This window comes from Stegostoma tigrinum, chromosome 33 (assembly GCF_030684315.1).
Source record: "Stegostoma tigrinum isolate sSteTig4 chromosome 33, sSteTig4.hap1, whole genome shotgun sequence".
Classification (NCBI taxonomy): domain Eukaryota; kingdom Metazoa; phylum Chordata; class Chondrichthyes; order Orectolobiformes; family Stegostomatidae; genus Stegostoma; species Stegostoma tigrinum.
The window spans coordinates 2,448,949-2,471,176 of NC_081386.1; the positions used below are offsets into that span (position 1 = coordinate 2,448,949).

A 22,228-nucleotide genomic window follows, 5' to 3' on the forward strand; every position below is an offset into this window, starting at 1 on the left:
TAATTCGGCCACATTTAGAGTATTGCATATAGTTCTGGCCGCGACACTAGCAGAAGGATGTGAAGGCTTTGAAGAGGGTACAGAAACAATTTAGTAGGAAGCGATCTAGCTTGGAGGGTATTACTTATCAATATCATATCCTTTTATTGTCATGTGTACTCTATTGTAGGAGTACAGTAAAAAACTTTTACAATGTCTGCCTTCTTATGGCAACATCTCAGGTACAAGTATGGAGGTGAAATTCTTGGATACAGCAGTGGAATAAAAGTAGTTGCTTAATTACAGAGTTGAAAATAAATTTAAAGATAGGAAAACAGTAAGGGGTTCACATTATAGTGTTTTAAGGTAAGCCCTAAGGTAAGAATTAAACCCTCATAGCTGGTCTCCATCTATAACTCGCTGCCAGTGTGCTGCTTCCCTTGTGCTGCTGTGGGGCTTCTTCTCTGCACTGCTGTAGGCTCGCAGCCCACATGCTGCTCCAGTGTTCACGGCTCGCGGTGTTCTGGGGCTCACGGGGTGTGTCTGCAGGCTCCAGAGAATAAGGCCATGTAGCCTGTGCTGGTTCCGCTGCAGGATCGGCCCCTGCCCTCTCCACCCTGGTGCACAACCTGGCCTGCTCACTACAGTCTGCCGCAGGATTTGTCCTGCTCACTTATCAACTCCACTCTCCCTTGGGGGTGGTGGGGTGGGGGATTGGGGGACTGATGTAGGGGCTTGGGGGCGTGCGGTGGGAAGAAAGGGAAGACCATAAAGAGGAGAGAAAAAGCGTGAAAAATGGTAAAGGGCCTGGTGAGCAGAAGTCTCCGAACAGAGCATCCTAATCTACCTTCATCCATAAATGCACAGTTTGGAGAAACTTGGTTTGTTTTCACTTGAATGTCAGAGGCTGAGGAGCGACCAGATACAAGTTTACAATATTGTGAGAGGCAGAAATAAAATAGTTAGTCTTTTTCTCCACAGCATATAAATCAGCTACTAAGGTACACAGGCTTAAGATAAAAAGGGGTAAATTTCAAGGAGATGTGAGAGGAAAGTTTTTTACACGGAGAGTTGTAATTGCCTGGAGTGTGCTGTTGGGAGAGACAGTACAAACAGGTACAGTAGCAACATTTAAGAGGCATCTTGACGGATATATAAATAAGTAGAGAATTAAAGGTTCTTGCAAAGATTTGTAGCTCGGATTGTGGATGAGGTTGTTGGCTTGCGCCCCAAGCTGACTGGTTATCATACAGACATTTCATCACCAGACTAACATCGTCATTGCGGCCTCCGATGAAGCGATGTTGTTCTGCTCTGCCTTATATGATCCGGTCTGTTGAGTCGGGTTGTGTCATTTCCAGTTCTTTTTAGCATTGGTTTGGATATCGGGTCCAATTGCATGTGCTTATTGATTGCATTACAGGTTGAAAACCAGGCCTCTAGGAATTTCTGTGCATGTCTGTGGTTGGCTTGAGCTGGGATGGTCACATTGTCCCAGTTAAATTCATGGCCTTTGTTGTCCGAGTGCACTGAGATGAGGGAAAGTTTGTTGTGTTGTTTTGCTGCTAGCTGGTGTTCATGTATCAATGGCTAGTTTCCTTATGATCTGACCAGTCTGTTGCAGTCATTGCAAGGTATTTCGTAAACTACATTGGTCAAGCATGCCATGAGTATGGAATCTTTGGTCCTTGTAAGTGTTTGCCATAGCATGTCTGTGGGTTTGTGTGTTAACATGATTCCTCGTGTTCTTGTTGTCAGTTCTGATATGTTCTTAAAGTAGGGTCATATGGCATCATGGCGCTCGTCATCATTAAACGCACCAAGTTAGAAGGAACAAACCTTCTCATCAATAACGTTTTCACTGGGATCAAATTTACGAGAGAAGACGAAAACAACAATCAACTTCCGTTCCTATATGTCAGGGTAGAAAAATGACCTTTGGGGATTATATAGTATACAGTATATAGGAAGGCAACCCACACTGACCAAATCTTCAATTTACACAGCAATCACCCAAAATCCACAAACAAAGCTGTATAGGGACACTATTCAAACAAGCCGCAACACACTGCAACACACCAGAAAATATGCAAGAAGGAGGAAGAGCACTTATACAAGGTCTTTGCTGACAACAGATATCCCAACAACTTCATCCGCAGGTGCCTCATCAATGGAGAATGCCAAGAGGACACAGTATGCCCCAGGACACTGGCCATACCACCCTATATCAAGAACTTATCAGAACTGACAAGGATACTCCTATGACCACTAGGAATCATGATAGCACACAAACCTACAGCCACACTATGACAAACACTCACAAAGACCAAAGATTCAATACCCATGACATGCAGGACCAAGTAGTTTACAAAATACCTTGTAATGACTGCAACAAACATTACATTGGCCAGACTGGAAGGAAACTCATTGTCAGGATATGCAAACACTAGCTGGCAGCAAAACAACACAACAAACTTTCCCTCATCTCAGTGCACTCAGACAATGAAGGCCACCAATTTAACTGGGACAGCATGACCATCCTAGTCAACCTCAGACGCGCACAGAAGTTCCTAGAGGTCTGGTTTGCAACCTGTAATGCGATTAACAAACATGTGGAATTGGACCCTATGTCTAAAGCCATGCGAGAAAAGAACCAGAAATGACACAACCCAACTTAACAGACCGGATCATACATATTCCAAGTGGAGTAGAGCAACATCACTTCATCAGAGGCCGCACTTATAGTGTTATCCAGCACGATGATGAAACCCCTGTACGATAACCAGCCAGCTCGGCATACAAGCCAACCACCTCGTAGGTAGAGAATAGAGGACACGCACCTCACAGAGGCAAAAGGTTTTCAGTTTAGAAAGGCCACTATCAGTGCTGTCTTGGTGGGCTGAAGGGCCTATTCCTGTGCTGTACTGTTCTATTCTGACACTCTACCAAACTCGCCCTCTGGCATACCATGCACCTGGTACCCTACTCATGTCACACTGGGCACACTACTACCCTCACTGAACTGGTACCCTAAACCTAAGCCCCTGGCACCATGACTCCTGTTTTAACTGCCATTTTAACCCCATACTTGCATATCCTTTCATAGCTGTTAAAGTGACTGGCTCTGTTGCTGGACATTTAAATCTTAGAGCTCAGCACACTGACTGCCGCAAAGGAATATGTGGTTTCTCTGAAGATTTTCTTCACTATTGGGTTTATGTCTTCTTGGGTAGCTTTGTAACAGAAGCTTTTTGACCAGGAATCTCCAGCATAAAGGCATCTGATGACCAGAATATCTAGGCAATGTTTATTACATCTTATTACTTATATGCAGACTATATTATATAGGTGGTAACATGAGGAGTAGAGGACATGACTGTCTCCAAATCTACCTTCCCAGGACTCCCTGAATCTTGCTCTGTGCTACACCCAGTGGCTGTGTTACATATCACTGTGGACAGGGCTTCAGCGGAGCTCAGGTTAACCCTTTCACATCCATTACCATAGATCAATTTTCTTCATGGAAAATGATAAGCGTTTTGTTTAATAAAATGTTTGCATTCATTATTAACAGGTCGAAAGCCAGTGCCTGCCTCTTGGAAACTGACCCTAGAAGTCACTATATAACGCGACTACCTCCTAAGCTGCCAGGCATGCACTACAGTGCTGATGAACAGTGCCAGATTCTTTTTGGAGCCAATGCAACTTTTTGTAAAGATATGGAGGTAATTCTTTGCAGTGCTTGCCTTAACTGTAACATAATCGTGATTGGTTGGAATTTTATCAGAAAACATAATGTGTCTGTTTCACCATCCTCCCATTTCAAAAATAGAGCTGTAAACTCCCAGTGTAAAATATCTCAAAATAATCAGGAAGACAATTTGCACTGTAACAGCTTTTTTTTACTAACCAGGTAAAATAAAATTTGCAGAGTTTCTGCTTTTGAATGCAGCTACAGAAAAACAACACAAGTCTCCACACTTTCTGACAGGAATGTCAATGACACTTGCTGGCATAATTTCTTTCAAAACCAATTCTCTACGTGGAGTAGAAAAGAACTGGAGGGACCAGCAGATCAATTCTGCTTCAAATTTTGTTTCTACAGAAATTACAACTTATTAAGTGTCCAAGGGGTTTTTATCAAAGGGGAGGGAGAGAAAACGCAGGTTAAAGGGATAAATTAGTAGATCTCTCACTAGAAGTTTGCCAGGTTAGCACCTTTAATAATACCTTCCAAAATGCTTCATAGCAGAGTTGTCCAATTACTTTGAGATTGAACAACTTCAAAAATAAACTGTTCAATTTTGAATACAATGAAGATAAAACCTCTTAAAGTGAAATCAATATGAACCTTTACAGTACGCAAAGACTATAATAGATAGGCTAAAATTATGCTGTTGAATGCAACTGTAGGAAAACAATACAAGTCTCCCTGCTTCCTAATTTGACTATCAATGCAACTTCCTAAAATGGTTTCTTATCTCACATAGAGTAAAGTAGAAAGGGACAGAAATCATGCTTCAGCCATACAAAGTCCTGGTTAAATAACATCTGGAGTTACTGAGGGTAACTTTGGGCACCATACATTAGGAAAGACATTTTCTCCTTGGTGCGAGCTCAGATTAGGTTTAGCAGAATGTAAACTAGACTGAAGAGCTAAATTTTGAGGGGAGATTACATAAACTAGTGTTTCATACCTGGAATTTAAAAGATTAAGGGATGATTTATTTGAAGTTTCCAAGATATTAAGGGAAATGGTTAATGTGGTTTGAAAGAACCTATCCCCTCTTGTTGGGGAGGGGGGGATGAGAGAATGTAGTTGAAAAATTGAAGTCAGAATTTTCAGCAGTGAAATCAGGAAACAATTCTGCAAACAAAAACTAATTGAGGTTTGGAACGCTCTTCCTTGGATGGGAATTGCTGCTAGATTAGTTATTAATTTTAAATCTGAGGTTGATCATTTTCTTATTGATCAAAGTTACTAAGAAATTTGTGACAATTATAGATTAGTTACAGATCTGCTCTGGTCTCATTGACTGGCGGGACAGGTTTGAGGTGCTAAATGCCTTGTTTTTTTCTCTATGTTCAATTCTCCATCATCACTTCATTTGGGAAAACAGGTCAATTTTAAGCAGTTGTACTACAACTACATCAGTGGAGAACTGATGTCTCATACAAAGTGGAAGTCGGTATTTCAACAGCCACAAAATTGCCCATTGGCAACCAGCCCACAAGACTCAGTCTTCCTCCTATTTACTGGGACAAACAGATTTTTGATCCTTGATATGAGAAGCAGACAGGAAAATGGGGTTGAGGAAGAAATCTTGTATGAATATTGAATGGTGGAGCAAGATTGAGAAACCGTGTGGCCTCCTCTTCCTTCGATTTTGCTGTGGCCATATTCTCTGCTCTTCTCTCTTGCTTTCTCTCTTTCTTTTCCACTTTTCTCCTCTTTCTGCCTCTAATTTCATTCTACTCCTCACCTTGGTTCTCTTCTGCCTCTGCTCCTCCCATTTCTCTTTTCCTTCTTTCTATTCCTCTTCTTTGACATTTTTATTTGCCCTTCCACTCTCACTGCCTCCTCTCCCTACAAGGGAGCAATTTTCTTTTAAGCACATATCATCCCACTTGATTGTTACCACATTCACCACCAGTACGCAGACTTCAAGTGTACACCATCTAGAAGATGTAGTGCAGCAACATAGCAAGTGTCTTTCAAATAGCTTGTGACCTCAGTGACTGAGAAAGACACAGGCAACACTTGGAAATACCGTCACCTGCAGATTTCCCTCCAAGCTACACACCATCCTGACTTGGAACTATACTGCTGTTCATTCACTGTCAGAACCAACTCATGGAATACCCTTCCTAATAGCTTTGTGGTTGTAACTACCAAGGATAACTGTGGTTCAAGAAAGTGGGTTACTGTCGATTTATCAAGGACGATTAGGAATAGGCAATAAATGCTGACCTAATGGTGATACCACATCCTGTGGAAGAATAAAAAGAAAAATGAATTGTTATTTGAAAAAATTGACTCAGGCCAGGTCCTCTGTTAGACAGAGGTAACCTGACTTGGGGAAATTTCTCATGAGACCTCCTCCGATGTATAGTGCCAGTGAGATTTGGGAATGGGAGCAGAAAGCTTGGAATCAGATCTCACCCTCCAATTTTGAGCATCTGTAGAGTCAATCTGACTGTGTGGTAGACTGGGACATACTCTCTCACTTGTGACTCCAACTGCCCGATCGTCTTGTCTTCCTTTTCCCATCATTTGGTTAACATGCTGTTGCTCCAGGGGAAGCTTGTGGCTGTTGACTAAATGCTGATAGCTGACATTGTAGCCCTGTTGTGTTCTTGAAATGGACCATGAACTTCAGGAGATGGTCTAAGGGAACTGATGTCATCAACTGAGCCTTGCTCACTTTCAGGCAGGCGCAGACTGCATTCAGTCTGGGCTTTGGTAGCTCTTCCCAGTTTAGGGCTGGGTTCGTGGATTTGAGTTGATAAATGCAAACCGTGAATGCATGCACCATAATATTACCAGGCCCAAGCACCATCTAAACCGTTCTATTTAAGTTAATTAAAGTCCGGAAACACATGTGCCACAGTGGCAGCTGAATAAGATGTCTCTAAAATAGGGGCTTTGTTCTTGCATGAATTTCTTGAAGGTTTGACCTTACTCATGTCGAGTATTTTTTGAGAGCATATGGAGCTGATTAGGGAACATGAAAGAAACAATGAAGAGCAGATGGAGTCTGAGACTGGTTTTTCCAAGCCTGCCCTTTACTGTACTCTACTGGTGAGATAGTGGATAGTTGATGCTTCCTGTTTCTCATCAGATAAACAGGGTGACTGTTAATTGATAATCAGCAGGTAGTAATGGGCCAATGGGCAGGCCATTGAGGCCCTAAGTGTGTTAATACAATTTTCAGGGCATCCCTTCTCATAATCCTCTCCTTCCTCTATATTCGTTCAATATCTTTTTGTTTTGATTAGAACTGAATGCAATATTTTTATTATGGTCGTTAATGATTTAAAAATATGAAGGTTATCCCACCAGGTTGATTCAATGTTGACGTCTAATTGACTCCAGCATCTAATTAAGTTTACACACTGCACTGAACATTGTTTGAAGGCTTGAATTTATTGCCAATCAGGACCTTATATCATGTTTATTTTCCATATTTGTGGATTTCTGGCTGTTTGGTTTACAGTTACTTCTTGGATTATTGTCAGCATATGAAGCTTTTTGCATTCCTCTTCATTAAATTTCAAATGACACCTATTTGTCCAAATCCCAAGTAACTCAAGTCCTCCTTTCATTAATCCTATGCAGCCCCACAGTTAAGCTTTACATCTTTAAAAGCTTAGCCTCATCTTAGCCCCACTGCTGGCAACTCCTAGCTTTGGATCATTTATTAAACAAAAGTCTTAAAATGGAGACCTCATTGGTAACATCCTCCTAGACTATGCAAATCCCCATGCCATCAACTCCTGTGTTCTGACAATGAATTAAATACGCATATATTGTGAAATTCCTATTGATGCCTACTTTCTTTCCAAAAGGAACCATACCATTCCAAAGCACCTTACTGAAGCAAAAACTGAAAGAACTGCAGATGCTGTAAATCAAAAATGTGAACAGAAATTGCTGGAAAAGCTCAGCAGGTGATTAGATTAGATTCCCTACAGTGTGGAAACGGGCGCTTCAGCCCAACAAGTCCACACCGTCCCTTGAAGCATCCCACCCATTCCCATCCCCCTATAGCCCACACACCCCTGAACACTACAGGCAATTTAGCATGGCCGATCCACCTAGCCTGCACATCTTTGGACTGTGGGAGGAAACCCATGCAGACACGGTGAGAACGTGCAAACTCTGCACAGACAGTTGCCCGAGGCTGGAATCGAACCTGGGTCCCTGGCACTGTGAGGCTGCAGTACTAACCACTGAGCCACCATGCCACCTGGTAGCAGCTGTTGAAAGAAATCAGAGTTAACGTTTTGGATCAAGTGATCCTTCCTCAGAAATGAGTTCTAAGGAAGGTCACTTGATCTGAAATGTTAACTTTGATTTCTCCCCATAGCTGTTGTCAGATCCGCTAAGCTTTTTCAGCAATTTCTGTTTGTGTTTGCCTTACCGAAGTTCCATCTGCAGTACATTCACAGTCATACTTATAATGTTACTTTGTCTCATTGTTAAAGGAAACCAGTAATCTAGCCATCAAGAATCAATATTTACTCTTTTTAATCATGTTTTTACTCTGATGTTCCAACATATTATCATTGTTAAGGATATTGTAACTTTATCTGCATTACATTTAGTTAACTGCATCACTTTTGTTTTTTTAAAAATTGCTGCAAGATCTACTTTTTCACTGCAGGTATCTCTCCAATATTCAGTCACTATCAAAAGATTTAAGCTAGAATTTCCCTGATTTTACTGCTTTGGTTCCTTCAGGATCCTGAGTTGCATCTTACTGGCCTTTGAATATTAATCAACTTAAGCTTATATAGATGTTTGCTAACTATGTTGGCAATGATATGGAAATGTGGTAAAAGATGCAAAAAAAAGCCATAATAAATGTTAAAATGTGTCCACTGGCACATTTTTTTCCAAGTATCCTCTTAATCCCTGGATTTAGTTAAAGCACTGACACTATTCTGTGTACCGTCTACCCCTTTTATTCAGGCAGAGCCCAACTTGTCTACATAAACCTCTCATGTTCCATCATTTAAAGAACAAAATTCTGGATATCCTACACCAAAGCTTTTGCCTGATTAGTGCTGGGTTGCCTTCTTTTTCTTCGCTAGCACATGGCAAAGATAGTATTTCAGAAAGTCCTACACTGCACATTCTTTCCTTAAACTTTGGGATCTTTCTATCTGTAATTCTGGAGTAGACAGACTATTATCTGGGAGATCTGAGTTTCCTGTCTGCAAGTCTTCTGACTCTTGCCTCCCAAACCTGGTGTTGATGATTCTAGAGTGTGGACTTTATAGCCATATTTATCATATGCAGGGACAGTGAATGTTTTGAATTTATTAATAATGTAGCATATCTTTTAAGAGTCTAGAAGGTAGTGTAGAAATTAACGTCAGTTGGTCTGTATTGCTGATGTCAATGATTTTAAACAGTATTATGGTAGTGGCTTATTTGGAGATAGAACAGCTGACTATAACAGGTTGGTATCAAATTTTAGTGCTCTGTTTCTCTAATTCAGGGCAGTAACATCCTACTGCATGGGAGTAGACTTTTTATCAAATTTCATAAGTCCTTTGGGAGCAATCTTTGTGAATTCTTGTGTAAAGTTTCTACTTCTGTAGCTGTTTGCAATTTCAGTTCAGTTTCTTTTCCTTTGTAATGCTGAATATTGCTGAATGGCAAAAGAGTGGTCTTTACTAATTCATTCAGTCCTCGAATGTGAATAATGACATTAGAGTCTAAGATCCTTTGTTTGCAGCCAGTGTGATATCCTTGTTTCAGGGAGGTCTGTTAGCTCAGTTGACTGAATGGTTGGTTAGCAATGCAGAGTGACACCAACACTCTAACTTCAATTCCTGCAATGGCTGAAGTTACCATGAAAGATTCTCCTTCTCATCCTCTGCCCGCACCTAAGGTGTGTCTACCCTCAGGCTAAACCACCACCAGTTGTTCCTCTTTGATGAGAGAGTAGCCCAATGGTCTGATGAAACTTTGGTGAATTTATCTTTTCCTTGTTTGAATCTTTAAATTATCTGTCTCAGATTTTTGCTTATAAACATCTACAAATATCATTGCAACTTTTCATTTCACCTTCCTACTCAAAAGCCACCAAAGCTGTAGAGTGACAGTACAGTAACAGAATACAGGAGTTTCAGATGAGTTCCTGGGATTAAAAAAAACCTATTATTTGTGGTTGAGTAAATTGGACCTGGAGTTTAGAGGAATGATTGCTGATCCCATTGCAATCCACAAGATTATGAAGGGGGTTGAGAGGGTAAAGAGTGGGAGCTTTGCATTTTCCCTCAAACAGAGAGAAATTAGAGTTAAAGTTTCAGGTCCGGTGACTCTTCCTCAGAACTGGAGTTATCTCTAATTTCTGTTCACAGATGCTGCCAGACCAGCTGAACTTTTCCAGCAACTTCTGTTTTTGTTTCTGATTTATGACATCCACAGTTCTTTTGGTTTTTATGCAGGAAATACAAGTTGCAAAGAAGCACAAACATGCTGCGGCTGTTACCAATCTCTTTTCTGACTCAGTGGACACTAACTGGCTCCTTGAGGAGTATATCAAATATGACTTTATTTATATTGTACATTGAGAGGAAAAATACATGGCCATCTGTTAGGAGGCATGCTGTCGAGCACAGTACAAGCCCTAAGGTCTGCTGTCAGGAGAGATTAAAAAGGGCTTTAAATAAAAGTAGCAAGTGAATAGTGTTTAATTTAATGTTTAATGTTTTATAGAGAAAATAATATATTTCTAATGTCAGCCCAGTCTTGCCTGTTTCTAGTTTATTGACCTCAATGTCCTTGGTTTGTAATGTTATTCTACTTAGTACCTGATCTACCTCTATAAAACTGTCCATCTTCTCTCCCACTTATCCGTTCCTCCCACTTCACCGACCAATCCCCGCCACTCCTTTCCTACACTCACCTATCACCATCAAACCTACCTTCCTAGCCCCACCCCTCCTCTCTATTTATTTTTGAGCTCCCTTCTCTGTCTCCATTTCTGAAGAAGGGTCCTGACCTGAAACATCAACTTTACTGCTCCTCTGATGCTACCTGACCTGCTGTGTTTCTCCAGATCTACACTATGTAAACTTCATTCAAGGAGGCACAGCCTGCATGTGTCTACCCTTCGCTTGTAACTCAGTGCTTAGATTTGACTTGTATCTCTCTGAATCGCTCCCAAAGCCTCTGTGCCCACAGCACAGCCCTCAGGGAATGGCTTGCCCAGAGGATGATGTAGCTTTACAATAATGACCACAGACCTCATTGGGGCCAGGATAAACCAGAGGAGACAGGTCTCTCAAACCTTTCCAAGGCTGTGAATATGTGGAGATTCATCTGGAGGGATGGGTGGGAGGAGGAGGATAGTCGGGGAGCATTTTCACAACAGTCACATACTTTGATGGTACCTGGAAATAAGCCAGGAGTAACATCACAGTATCTCCCAACCATCTTTCTTTGGTGCCAATCTTGGGTTGAATGATGGAAGCTCATCTGTTGAACAGAAGTGTGTGGTTTTAGTTCCATCATCTAAATATTTAAATGAGATAATAATAATATGCTGCAAAATCTCATAAAATCATAGTCCTGAAACCAGCTTGCTTTATTTTTACTTTACTTTTGCTGCTGTTGACTGAATTACCATTAAATGTTTTATTTTTGCTTCTCCCTGTGCAGTGAACCACCATGAAATTTATATTGGGAATTATCCTGTATAATAGGATAAATATTAATTCCAACAAATTTGGAGGGTGGGGGAGGTCAGGTGAGATATTACATTTTAAATTTGTTCCCACCCTGCCCACTTCCAGGTTCAACAGAAGCAGCACAAGAGCCAGGCAATCAATCTACTACCAGCGGATTGTAAATTTGAATATTTTAACAAGGTTGGCAGCTTCTGATTTAAGCAGTTTTCTGAGGGGACTGTTAAGACTCTTCAGGATGAAGATAAGTACCTTTAGAGCACTGCTTGTGGGCCAGGGGGAGCAAAAATGGTTGCAATTTTGCATCTTGCTTTGAATCATACATCTACCCTGACTCCCAATCAGGCTGTCAATTGGGCTACCTCCCCAGCAGTGATTGGATGAGCTGCATTGGCTGAGAAACAACTGTGTACTGTACAGTACAGTCAAAACTCCACATCATCTTACAATATTATCGAATTTAGCTTCCTTACCTTGGCTCTTTTGCAGTTCATTGATAGTCCCTAGAGCAAGGACAATTTCTGTTTCTTCATCATACAAGCTGTAATGACCAGCCAGCTGGAGCTGTGTTAATGTTGAGAGCCTGTCTACAGAGACTAATTGATTCTGACTAGAAAGTATGGTCACTTTGAGATTGCTGGGATTTTCTGATATCTCCCAGATATTCCACTGGACATTCTGCAGGAGCTCTGAGTGTAGTGTCGTAGGTCCAACCATTTATAGCTACTTTATTAATGATCTGTGCTCGAGCAGAAGGCAGAAGTATGGATTTTCATTGATGACTGCGTAATTGTTCAGGACTATTCTCAACTCATCAGTCACTGTAGCAATCCATCTCTATGTGCAGCAAGATCTGGTCAACGTTCGAGTTGGGAGGATGTGTGGCATGAATTTAATTTTCTCCTGAAGTGCCAAGTAATGACCATCTCAACTAAGACAGAATCTAACCATCTCCCCTTGACATTCAATGGCATTACCGTCAGTGAATCTACCATCAGCAGTGTCCTTGACCAGAAGATGAACTGGGTCCTCATGACACAAATCAGGAGTGTGAATACTTGTATGGATGAGTACATCTCCAACAATATTGAAGAAGCTCAACTTCATAAGATACAGCAGCTTACTCAATTGGCAACCATTCACCACCTTTAACTTTACTCCATTCACCACTAAAACACAGTTGGAGGAGTGTGTAACATCTACATGATGCATTACAGTAACATACTTTTGTGACAGCACTTTCTAAACCCACAGTATTTACCACCTAGAAGGACAAGAGCAGCTACATGCGAGCATCACTATCTGCGCGCATTGCTCCAAGCCACACATATTCCTTACTCACAACGACACCTTTGTTCGTATACCACATAGTATCTCAGGAAGGTGGCCACCACTTTCTTTTTGACACTAATAGTGATGGGCAATAATTCCTTTCCCAGCAATATTCGCAGAGCTAATTTAAAGTTGTTTGAAGCTCTGCAGGCTTTGTCAGGAGGTTCTTGCATGAATTTTTTAAGTAATGATCTTACAACCCTTGTCCCACAATGTTTTAGACTGCTGGCATAAGTGAGAAGAGGAAACATTTGCAGACTCCAAAATCAGGAGCATTAAAGAATTGGCAATTTTTTTGGCTTAGATCAATGAATAGGGAGGGTTGTGGTTACTCTTGGGGTGGAGAAGGTGGGCATGAGACAAACCAATTGACTAGGGTACTTAACAGGCCAATAAAAACAACAGATATGTTTACATCAGTCAGTTGAATCTGATAGGCTTATCATGTTTTTTCCAAATAATATGTGTCTAAATTAAATAAATTTCAAAAAAAGGTGGGAAGTTTCACTGTTAAAACCTTGCGAGTTTCTACATGTAAGTCCCAGGCTGTGTGGTCAGTAAATTCTGTGTCAGTTTTCCCCTTGCTGTGACATAGTTCATTCCTCATTCCAAATCTTTTCTCCATGGCAAACATGTCTAAGACTAGAGGGCATAAATTTAAGGTAAGGAGTAAGTGGTTTAGAGGGGATCTGAGAAAATTTTTTTTCATCCAGAGAATGATAGAAAAGTGGAATGCCCTACCTGAGATAGTGATTGTGACAGGTATTCTCGCAACATTTAAGCATCTGGATGAATACTTAATATGCCAGGGCATCGTAGACTACAGTCTAAGCACAATAAATGGAATTAGTATAGTTTGGTGTTTGTTGTTTGGCATGGACATGGTGGGCCAAAGGGCCTGCTTTTAAGCTGTGTGACTCAATGAGTTTGACCTTTCTTTTTTGTCCACACAGTGTAGGTCTTTTGGGTAATGATATATTTGTATGCATCTTAACTATAGTGTACTTAGTAATTGTGTGGCATCACTAACATTCAGATCTTCATCACAATAGCACTGTGAAGTACTTGTACTTGAAAATCACACACTTGCTACAATGCTACCAGACGCTAATTGATTGTTAACTGAGAAATACATTGGTTTCCAAATCACCCATTAAATGGTTAATATATTGCACAATATTTGCGCCCCCCCACCCTCCCACTCTCTATTCAAACAACATCTGGTTTGGTAACTCCAAGTATCATAATGCACTACTTAATGATGTCAAGTGGAATTATTCTATACTCAGTTATAGTCTGTTTCCGTTATGCTTTAAACAAGAGAAAAGAAAAGCCCAAAATACTTAAAATATAATTGCTGCTTAGGTTTAAAATGAACAGATGAAATTGAGAACAGAACGGCTGGTGTTTTCATCAGTGCTACTGTTTATGAACATGACCTCTTTAGCCAGCTCACATCTTTAATGTTCGTTGAGTATGCAGCTATACCCATTGAGCAAGCATATTTGATTAATTCTCCGGATGCAAGTTCTACAAGTAAGGTTTAAGCGCGGTTCATGTGCATTTGTAGTATTTTTAAATACTCACTTTTCTATCACTTCTTCCTCAACTGGTTATACTGGTATTTAGTCCAGTAAGTAATTAATATGTAAATGAAACAGAAAGTTTCATATTTCTGTTACATCGCTGAAAACTATGTTTCTGCTGATGGGGTTTTCTGCTCTGTGCTGCTCCTAATGTATTAATGACATGTAATTTAATAGCTCACTGGGCTTTTGACTGGTAGGTTTATTATTTGAATGAAATGCTTCAGGTGTTAATTTTCTTTCAGTTCTATCTTAAAGGAAGCATTAAAAATAAATATTTTAACAAGCAACTCTCAGATGGAAATATCACCACCACTATTTCCTTAGATATACTATTTTTCATGTATTGGAAATGAGCTCAGGCAGGCATCACAATCTATAAAATCTAGCAGAAATCACCTGTTGGATTTGCATTGAATTTTGGCTACCACAGATATGCTGATCAATTTTGTAACACATTAGAACTGAAAGAGGCCATTCTGCCAGATTATTGTTGCTTTATACCTTAACTCTGTTTACTCACCTTCCTTCTATAATTCCCAAGACCCTTGCACAACAAAAAACTATCAATCTTTAAGTTGACTCCCACCTCAGCAGTTTCACAACATTACTATGACTGAAGAGATACATACGAACATACAAACAAGGAACGAGAGTGGGCTGCTCGGCCCTTCGAACCTGTTATGCCATTCAATGAGGTCATGGCTGAACTGACTTTAACTTCAACTCTTCATTCTCGCACATTCCAAATATCTTCCATCCTCTTGGAGTCAAGAATCTATCTACCTCTGCCTCAGAAGTGTTTTTAAAAATTTGCACTCACTGCCTTTTGGGAAAAGGAATTTCAAAGACTCTGAACCCTCCGAGAGGAAAAAAATCACACTCCCACATTTCAGTTATAAATGGATGACTCCTTATTTTTAAACTATTATCCCTGGATCTAGATTCTCCTACAAGAGGAAATATCTTTTCTACATTGACCAGGATATGCAGGATCTTATATTTTTAAATTAAGTCCCCTCTAATTCTTCTAAACTCTGGAGAATACTGATTTAGCCTGTCTCTATTTTTCTCAAGGCAAATCTGTCCATTCCAAGAACTGCTTACAGTGTATTAATATCCTTTGGCAAGCACGGTGACCAATACTTTACTCTACTCCAGATGTGGTCTCACTGATGCCCTGTATAACTGAAACATAGACTTTCTCCTCTTGCATTCAGTTATCTCACAATAAACCATAACATTCTGTTAGCTTTCCTGATTACTTGTTGTACCTGCATACTAACCTTTTGTGATTCATGCACCTTGGAACCCAGGTTCTCTACACTTCAGAGCTCTGGAACCTCTTAACATTTACATCGTATGGTTTTTTTTTGTCGCTAAAGCAGACAATTTCAGACTTTTCCAGATCTTTGCCCACTCATTAACCTACCAAATCTCTTTGTAGGCTCCTTATGTCATCTTCAACTACATATTTTCCTACCTATTTTTGTGTCAGCAAATTTAGGTACCATACCTTTGGTCCCAATCACTTTTATAAATTGTAAAGAGTTGAGGTACCCGCAACAACCCTTATGGCACACCACTTGTGATATTCTGCCAGTGTGAAAATGACTGACTTGATGTAATTTGAAAATCAGTATGATTTTCCCAAAAAGCTTTATCCAAGTAATCCAAGTAGGTCTGGTGAGATTTTCTTTTATTCATTATTCATAGGTTTCACAACAATGGTCAGCTCTACATTTTGTTATCTCAGCTATTAGGTCCGCTCTTTCTTCAAGGTTTTGATTGAGTCCAAAATTCACCACCTGCCATGGTGGAATTCAACCCGATATCACTACACCATTAGCCTGGGATTCTGGTTTGCTAGCCCAGTGACAGTACTACTATGCCACTACCTTCCTTATATTGGTGTCAGGAGCTGATTTTAAATTAGAAGAATATTAAGCACATCCCCCCCACCCCCACACCACCCCAACTAACACGATGAAGAGTTCTGCTTGAAAATAATGATTCTTTTGCTATTGTAGTAAATGATTTGATGATAATTGGAAACATTCTGATATCATTTAATCTCACTCACTTTCCAACAAACTGCTCACCATCAAGAGCACTTTTTTATTGTTCAATGAAAGGATGTGTGTTTTGCTGGCTGGGTCAGCATTTATTATCCACCCTAATTACATTTGAGATGATAGTGGTAAGCTGTTGCCTTGAACGTTCGATCCATGTGGTGTGGAAAGACTTATCATTCTCTTAGGGAAGAAATTCCAGGATTTTTACCCAGTAACAGTGAAGGAATACCTATGTAATTCCGAAGCAGGATGGTGAGTTGCATGGAGGGAACATGCAAGTGGTAGTGTTCCTATGAATCTGTTGCCATTGTCAATGGCAGGTTTGGAAGATGCTGTCAATAGAACCTTAGTGAGTTACCACAGAACATCCTGTAGACGGCACACACCCCTACCACTATGCATTGGTAGTAGAGGGAGTGAATGTTGAAGCTGTTGTGTGGGGTATGATTTGGTGAGGGTGGCTCTGTTTAGCTGTTCTTAACAAATCTAGTTTTGTTGTGACGACTAGCCAGAACACCAAAATGACACAGGCATGTTTAGCCCTTAACTCCAAAATATAATTTTAAAAAGAGGACTCCTACACTGTCCACTCAAGTAGTGTGTGTTGAGCTTCTTGAATATTGTTGGAGTTGCGCTCATCCAGGCAAGTGAAGAGTACTCCATCAGACTCCTTTTTTTTGTGTCTTGTAGATGGTGGACAGGCTTTTGGGGAAATATGAGGTGAGTTACTTGCTGCAGAACCCCAAGTGTCTAACCCACACTAGTAGCCACAGTATTTATATGGTTGGTTCAGCTGAGTTTTTGGGCAACAGTAAACTCCAGAAGATTGATAGTGGGGGATTCTGCCTCTGTTGCTGGAACTGATTATTGCCTTGCACTTGTGTGGCATGAACGTTATTTGTCACATATCTGCCTAAGACTGAATGTTTAGCTGGCTTTGTTGTCTGCTGTCACAGATTACTTCAGTATTTGGGAGTTGTGAATAGTGCTGAATGCTGTACAATTATTAGAGGACATCCCTACATTTATGGGAATTTTTTATTATTCAATGGGATATTGCTGGAAAGTCCAACATTAGTTACCTGTTCCTAATTGCTCTTGAACTGGGTGGTTGGCCAAACACTTCAGAAGCCACTTAAAAGTGAATCATGTGGCAGTGTACATGAAGTCAAAGATGGTCAGACCAGGCCAGATTTCGTTCTCAAAAGGATACTAGAGTACCATACAGGTTTTACAATAATTAATGATAACTATCATCATCACCATCACCAAGGCTAATTTTTAATTCTAGATTTATTAATTGAATTTGAATTCCAACAGGTGCCATGAATTTCACTTTGGCCAGCTTAGTCAGTAGTGGTACAAATGAGCCACTTTGGGTGGATGAGTGTTGAAATTCCCCACTAAAATTTTGCAGTTTGCAACATTAACGCATGTTCCAATGTCTATTTAACGTGTACTTAACAAATACCGATTCATTACTAAAGGTAGTCAGCCAGAGGTTTCCTTGCCCATATTTGATGATAACTTCAATGTTGACAGCACCTAGAATAAAATGTACACAGCTGTATACCACTGCTCTTCCACATCTGGGCTATACCCTAAGACAGTGAAAGAAGTAGTCTGAGACATTGTCACTACGGTATGATTTGTTGAGGGTGTCTCTGTTTAGCTGTTCTTAACAAATCTAGTTTTGTTGTGACGACTAGCCAGAACACCAAAATGACACAGGCATGTTTAGCCCTTAACTCCAAAATATAATTTTAAAAAGAGGACCCTTACACTGTCCAAATGATTACAGTAAAGTAATTTCATTGGTTAGCTGGCAAAAGTTCTGTGTGCAGCCAAAGAAATGTAACACCTAAAGATGACAGACAGCCATCTGAGATAATGAGACAGCAGACTATAGTGGTTAACAGAGAGTTTCAACAGTAGTTCATGTGATATTTTTGGGCCGTCATGTTTGCTGTGGAAGTCACCGCTTGGAAACAGCTGGTAAGTACCCCTGCACTGATGATAAAGAAAGGGACAAAATTATTCACTCCAAGTGCTGAAAGCCATTTTGAAAGGAATCAGGGCAAAGACACTTCAATCAGCTGACAAAACCAAGAATCTTAAAAATCAACAACTAATATCAATGTTGCTGGTGCAACCCACAAACAGCTGCAAAGCTGTCTTTTCACAAAAAAATTCAGAGTCTGATCCATATAACTTTTTAATGGAATCATACAGCATAGAAACAGGCCCTATGATCCAGAATGTCTCTGCCAACCAACAAACACTAAACAGCACTAATCCCACCTGTACTTGGTCCAAAGCCTGGTAGTTTAACTGCTCATCTCAATGCTTCTTAAATGTTATCTGCCTCCAGCACCCCCTCAGGCAGCATATTTCATATTTCTATTATTCTCTGGATGAAAAAGTTTTTTCTCAGCTCTCCTCTAAACTACTTCAAACTTATGCCCTCTGGCCTTAGACATGTCTGCCATGGGCGAAAGGTTCTCATGATCTACTGTATGTCTCACATAGTTCTGTATACACAATCTGAACCCACCCCCTGTCCTCACCTCAGCTGCCTCTGCTCTAAGAAAAACAAAATGTGTATATCCAGTCTTTCCCCAGAACTGAGCCATTTCATCCCAAACAACATCCTGGTGAATCTTCTCTGCACCCTCACCAGTGCAGTCATGGGCTTCAAATAATATATCAAACAGTATTCCATGTGTGATCTATTAACTTCCTATTAACTTGAACATGTTCTAGAACCTGACCATGCCAACTGAAATGCCCATCTACAAAGTATTTCTCTTGTGTGAACACAGTTAACTATTCAATTAAGACCTCACCCACTGGCTGCATGGACAGACTGAAATGAGGAATTTCTTCTCTCAAAGCTTAAATGATTTCAGAACTCCTTGTCACACAGAAGTGTGGGGGAAAGAGTGTTTGCGTATATTTAAAGCTGAGATAGATCCCTGATCAGTAGGAGAATCACCAACCACAGGGTAAAGGCAGGAAAGTGGACGCGATGAATATCAGGTCAGCCATGATCCTATGGAGCAGGTTTGAGGAGCTGAATGGCCAAGTTCTGTTGCTATTTCGTATGGTGTTATGGAAAGACAAAACAAAAGGATGCAATTCTTAATGGGGTCACAAAGCAGGGGAATTTGAATGTATATGTATATAGATCATTGAAGGTGATAGGACAGTACAGCAAAGTATCCTGGGCTTTGTTAATAGATGTGTAAAGTACAAGGGCAGATTGGTGATGCCGAACTTGTGTGAGACACTTAGTTTTCAGCTGTGTACGTACTGGGTGCTGCAGTATAGGAATGAGATGAACACATTTGAGAGAATGCAGAAGAGATGTGTAAAAATAGTCCCCAGGCATGTGAAAATTTAGTTACGAGGACCCAGAACAGATCCTTGTGGTACACCACTCGTAACTGACCTTAGCTGTTTGTGGGTTGCACCAGCAACATTGATATTAGTTGTTGATTTTTAAGATTCTTGGTTTTGTCATTTTATTACGAAAATTTAGTAATGAGGCAAGGGCTAAGGTGAGACTGTTCTCCTGGGAGAGAAAGTGGTCAAGGAGACCTCCGAGAAAAGCTTTCAAAATCATGAGGAGCTGGAGTAGACAGGGAGAAACCACTTCCACTCCTAAAGAGATCAAGAGTAACAAGAATACTTAGATTTAAGGAGCAAAATAAGCAAATGTTATGCAAGAAATAACTTTTACACACAAGTAGAACATAGAACAGTACAGCAGAGTACAGGCCCTTTGGCCCATGATGTTGTGCCGAAGTTTTACCCTAATCCTAAGGTCTACCTAACCTCCCACCCACCTTATACTATCATCCATATGCCTATCTAATAGCCACTTAAATGCACCTAATGAGGCCGACTCCACTACCCTCCCCGGCAATGCATTCCACGCCCCTACCACTCTCTGAATAAAGAACCTACCACTGACATCTCCTCTATATCTACCTCCACTCCTTTAAAACTCTGTGCTCTCGCAATAGCTACCTCCACCCTAGGAAAAAGTCTCTGGCTGTCCACTCTATCTGTACCTCTGATCATTTTGTACACCTCTATCAAGTCACCGCTCATCCTTCATCGTTCTAAAGAGAAAAGCCCTAGCTCGCTCAACCTTTCCTCATAAGACCTTACCTCCCTTCCAGGCAACAGCCTGGTAAATCTCCTCTTGCACCTTTTCCGATGCTTCCACGTCTTTTCTGTAATGAGGCGACCAGAATTGGACACAATACTCTAGATGTGGCCGAACCAGGCTTTTGTATAGCTGGAGCGTAGCTTCACGGTTATAATGAAAGCTAACACACCATACGCTTTCTTAACAACTCTATCCACCTGGGTGGCAGCTTTCAGGGAACTGTGGACACGAACCCCAAGATCTCTCTGCTCCTCCAAACTGCCAAGAACCTTTCTGTTAACCCTGCATTCTACTTTCAAATTTGTCCTTCTAAAATGAATCACCTCACACTTTTCAGGGTTAAACTCCATCTGTCACTTCACACCCCAGATCAAAAATCCTATCAATGCCCCTTTGTAACCTAGAACAGCCCTCCGCACTATCTACAACTTGACCCACCTTTGTATCGTCCACGAACTTACTAATTCACCCTTCCACTCCTTCACTCAAATCATTCAGAAAAATCACAAATAGAAGAGGACCCAGAACAGATCCTTGTGGTACACCACTCGTAACTGACCTCCACGTTGAGTATTTTCCCTCCACTACCACCCTTTGTCTTCTAAGGGTCAGCTAATTCTGAATCCAATCTGCTTCATTTCCCCCGATGCCCCCATGCCTCTTTATCTTCTGCAGGAGCCTACCATGAGGAACCTTATCAAACGCCTTACTTAAATCCATGTATACCACACCCTCTGCTCTATCTTCATCCATGTGTCTGGTCACCTCTTCAAAGAATTCAATAAGGTTTGCGAGGCACGATCTACCCCTCACAAATCCATGATGACTATCACAGATCAAACTGTGCCTTTCCAAGTGATCATAAATCCTATCTCTCCAAGCCCTTTCCAATAATTTGCCCACCACTGACGTAAGACTAACTGGTGTGTAATTTCCAGGGTTATCCCCTATTTACTTTTTTGAACAAGGGAGTGACGTTTGCCTCTCTCCAATCTTCCAGAACTATACCCATGGGCAGTGAGGATGAAATGATCATCACCAAAGGCCCTGTGATCTCTTCCCTTGCTTCCCATAAAGTCCTTGGATAAATTCCATCAGGCCCAGGAAACTTATCTATCTTCAAGTTCCTCAAAATTCCTGGTACATCTTACTTACTAACATCGACCAACTCTAGCCTACCAGCCTGTTTCACACTGTTTTTCTCTACAATTAGGTCCCTCTCAGTTGTGAATACCAAAGAAAAATATTCATTAAGGACCTCTCCTATCCTTTTATGCTCCGTGCACAAATTCCCTTTACAATCCTTGATTGGTCCTATCCTTTCTCTGGTCATTCTCTTACTCGTCACATACGTATAAAAAGCATTGGAGTTTTCCTTGATCCTATAGAACATAGAACATAGAACAGCACAGCACAGAACAGGCCCTCCATCTGCCAAGGTTTTCTCATGTCCCCTTCTGGATCTCCTGAGCCCTTTCTTCAGCTCCTTCCTGGATAACTTGTATCCCTCTAGAGCCTTTTCCATTCCTTGTTTCCTAAATATTACATAAGCATCCTTCTTCCTCTGAACAAGTCGTTCGACCTCCCTTGAGAACCAGGGCTCCCTCACTCAACCGCATCTTCCCTGCCTGCAATGGACAAACATATTGAACACA

At 40.8% G+C, this 22,228-nt stretch overlaps 1 protein-coding gene across 1 annotated transcript in view; it reads left to right on the plus strand.

The window, feature by feature from the left end:
* adamts17 (ADAM metallopeptidase with thrombospondin type 1 motif, 17) overlaps positions 1 to 22,228 on the plus strand; it is a 505,079-nt gene that overhangs the window by 248,658 nt on the left and 234,193 nt on the right. The window contains exon 10 of the mRNA XM_059639195.1: positions 3,554 to 3,704. Within this exon, the coding sequence (XP_059495178.1) occupies positions 3,554 to 3,704 (151 nt within the window). The remainder of the gene's footprint in view (positions 1 to 3,553; positions 3,705 to 22,228) is intronic.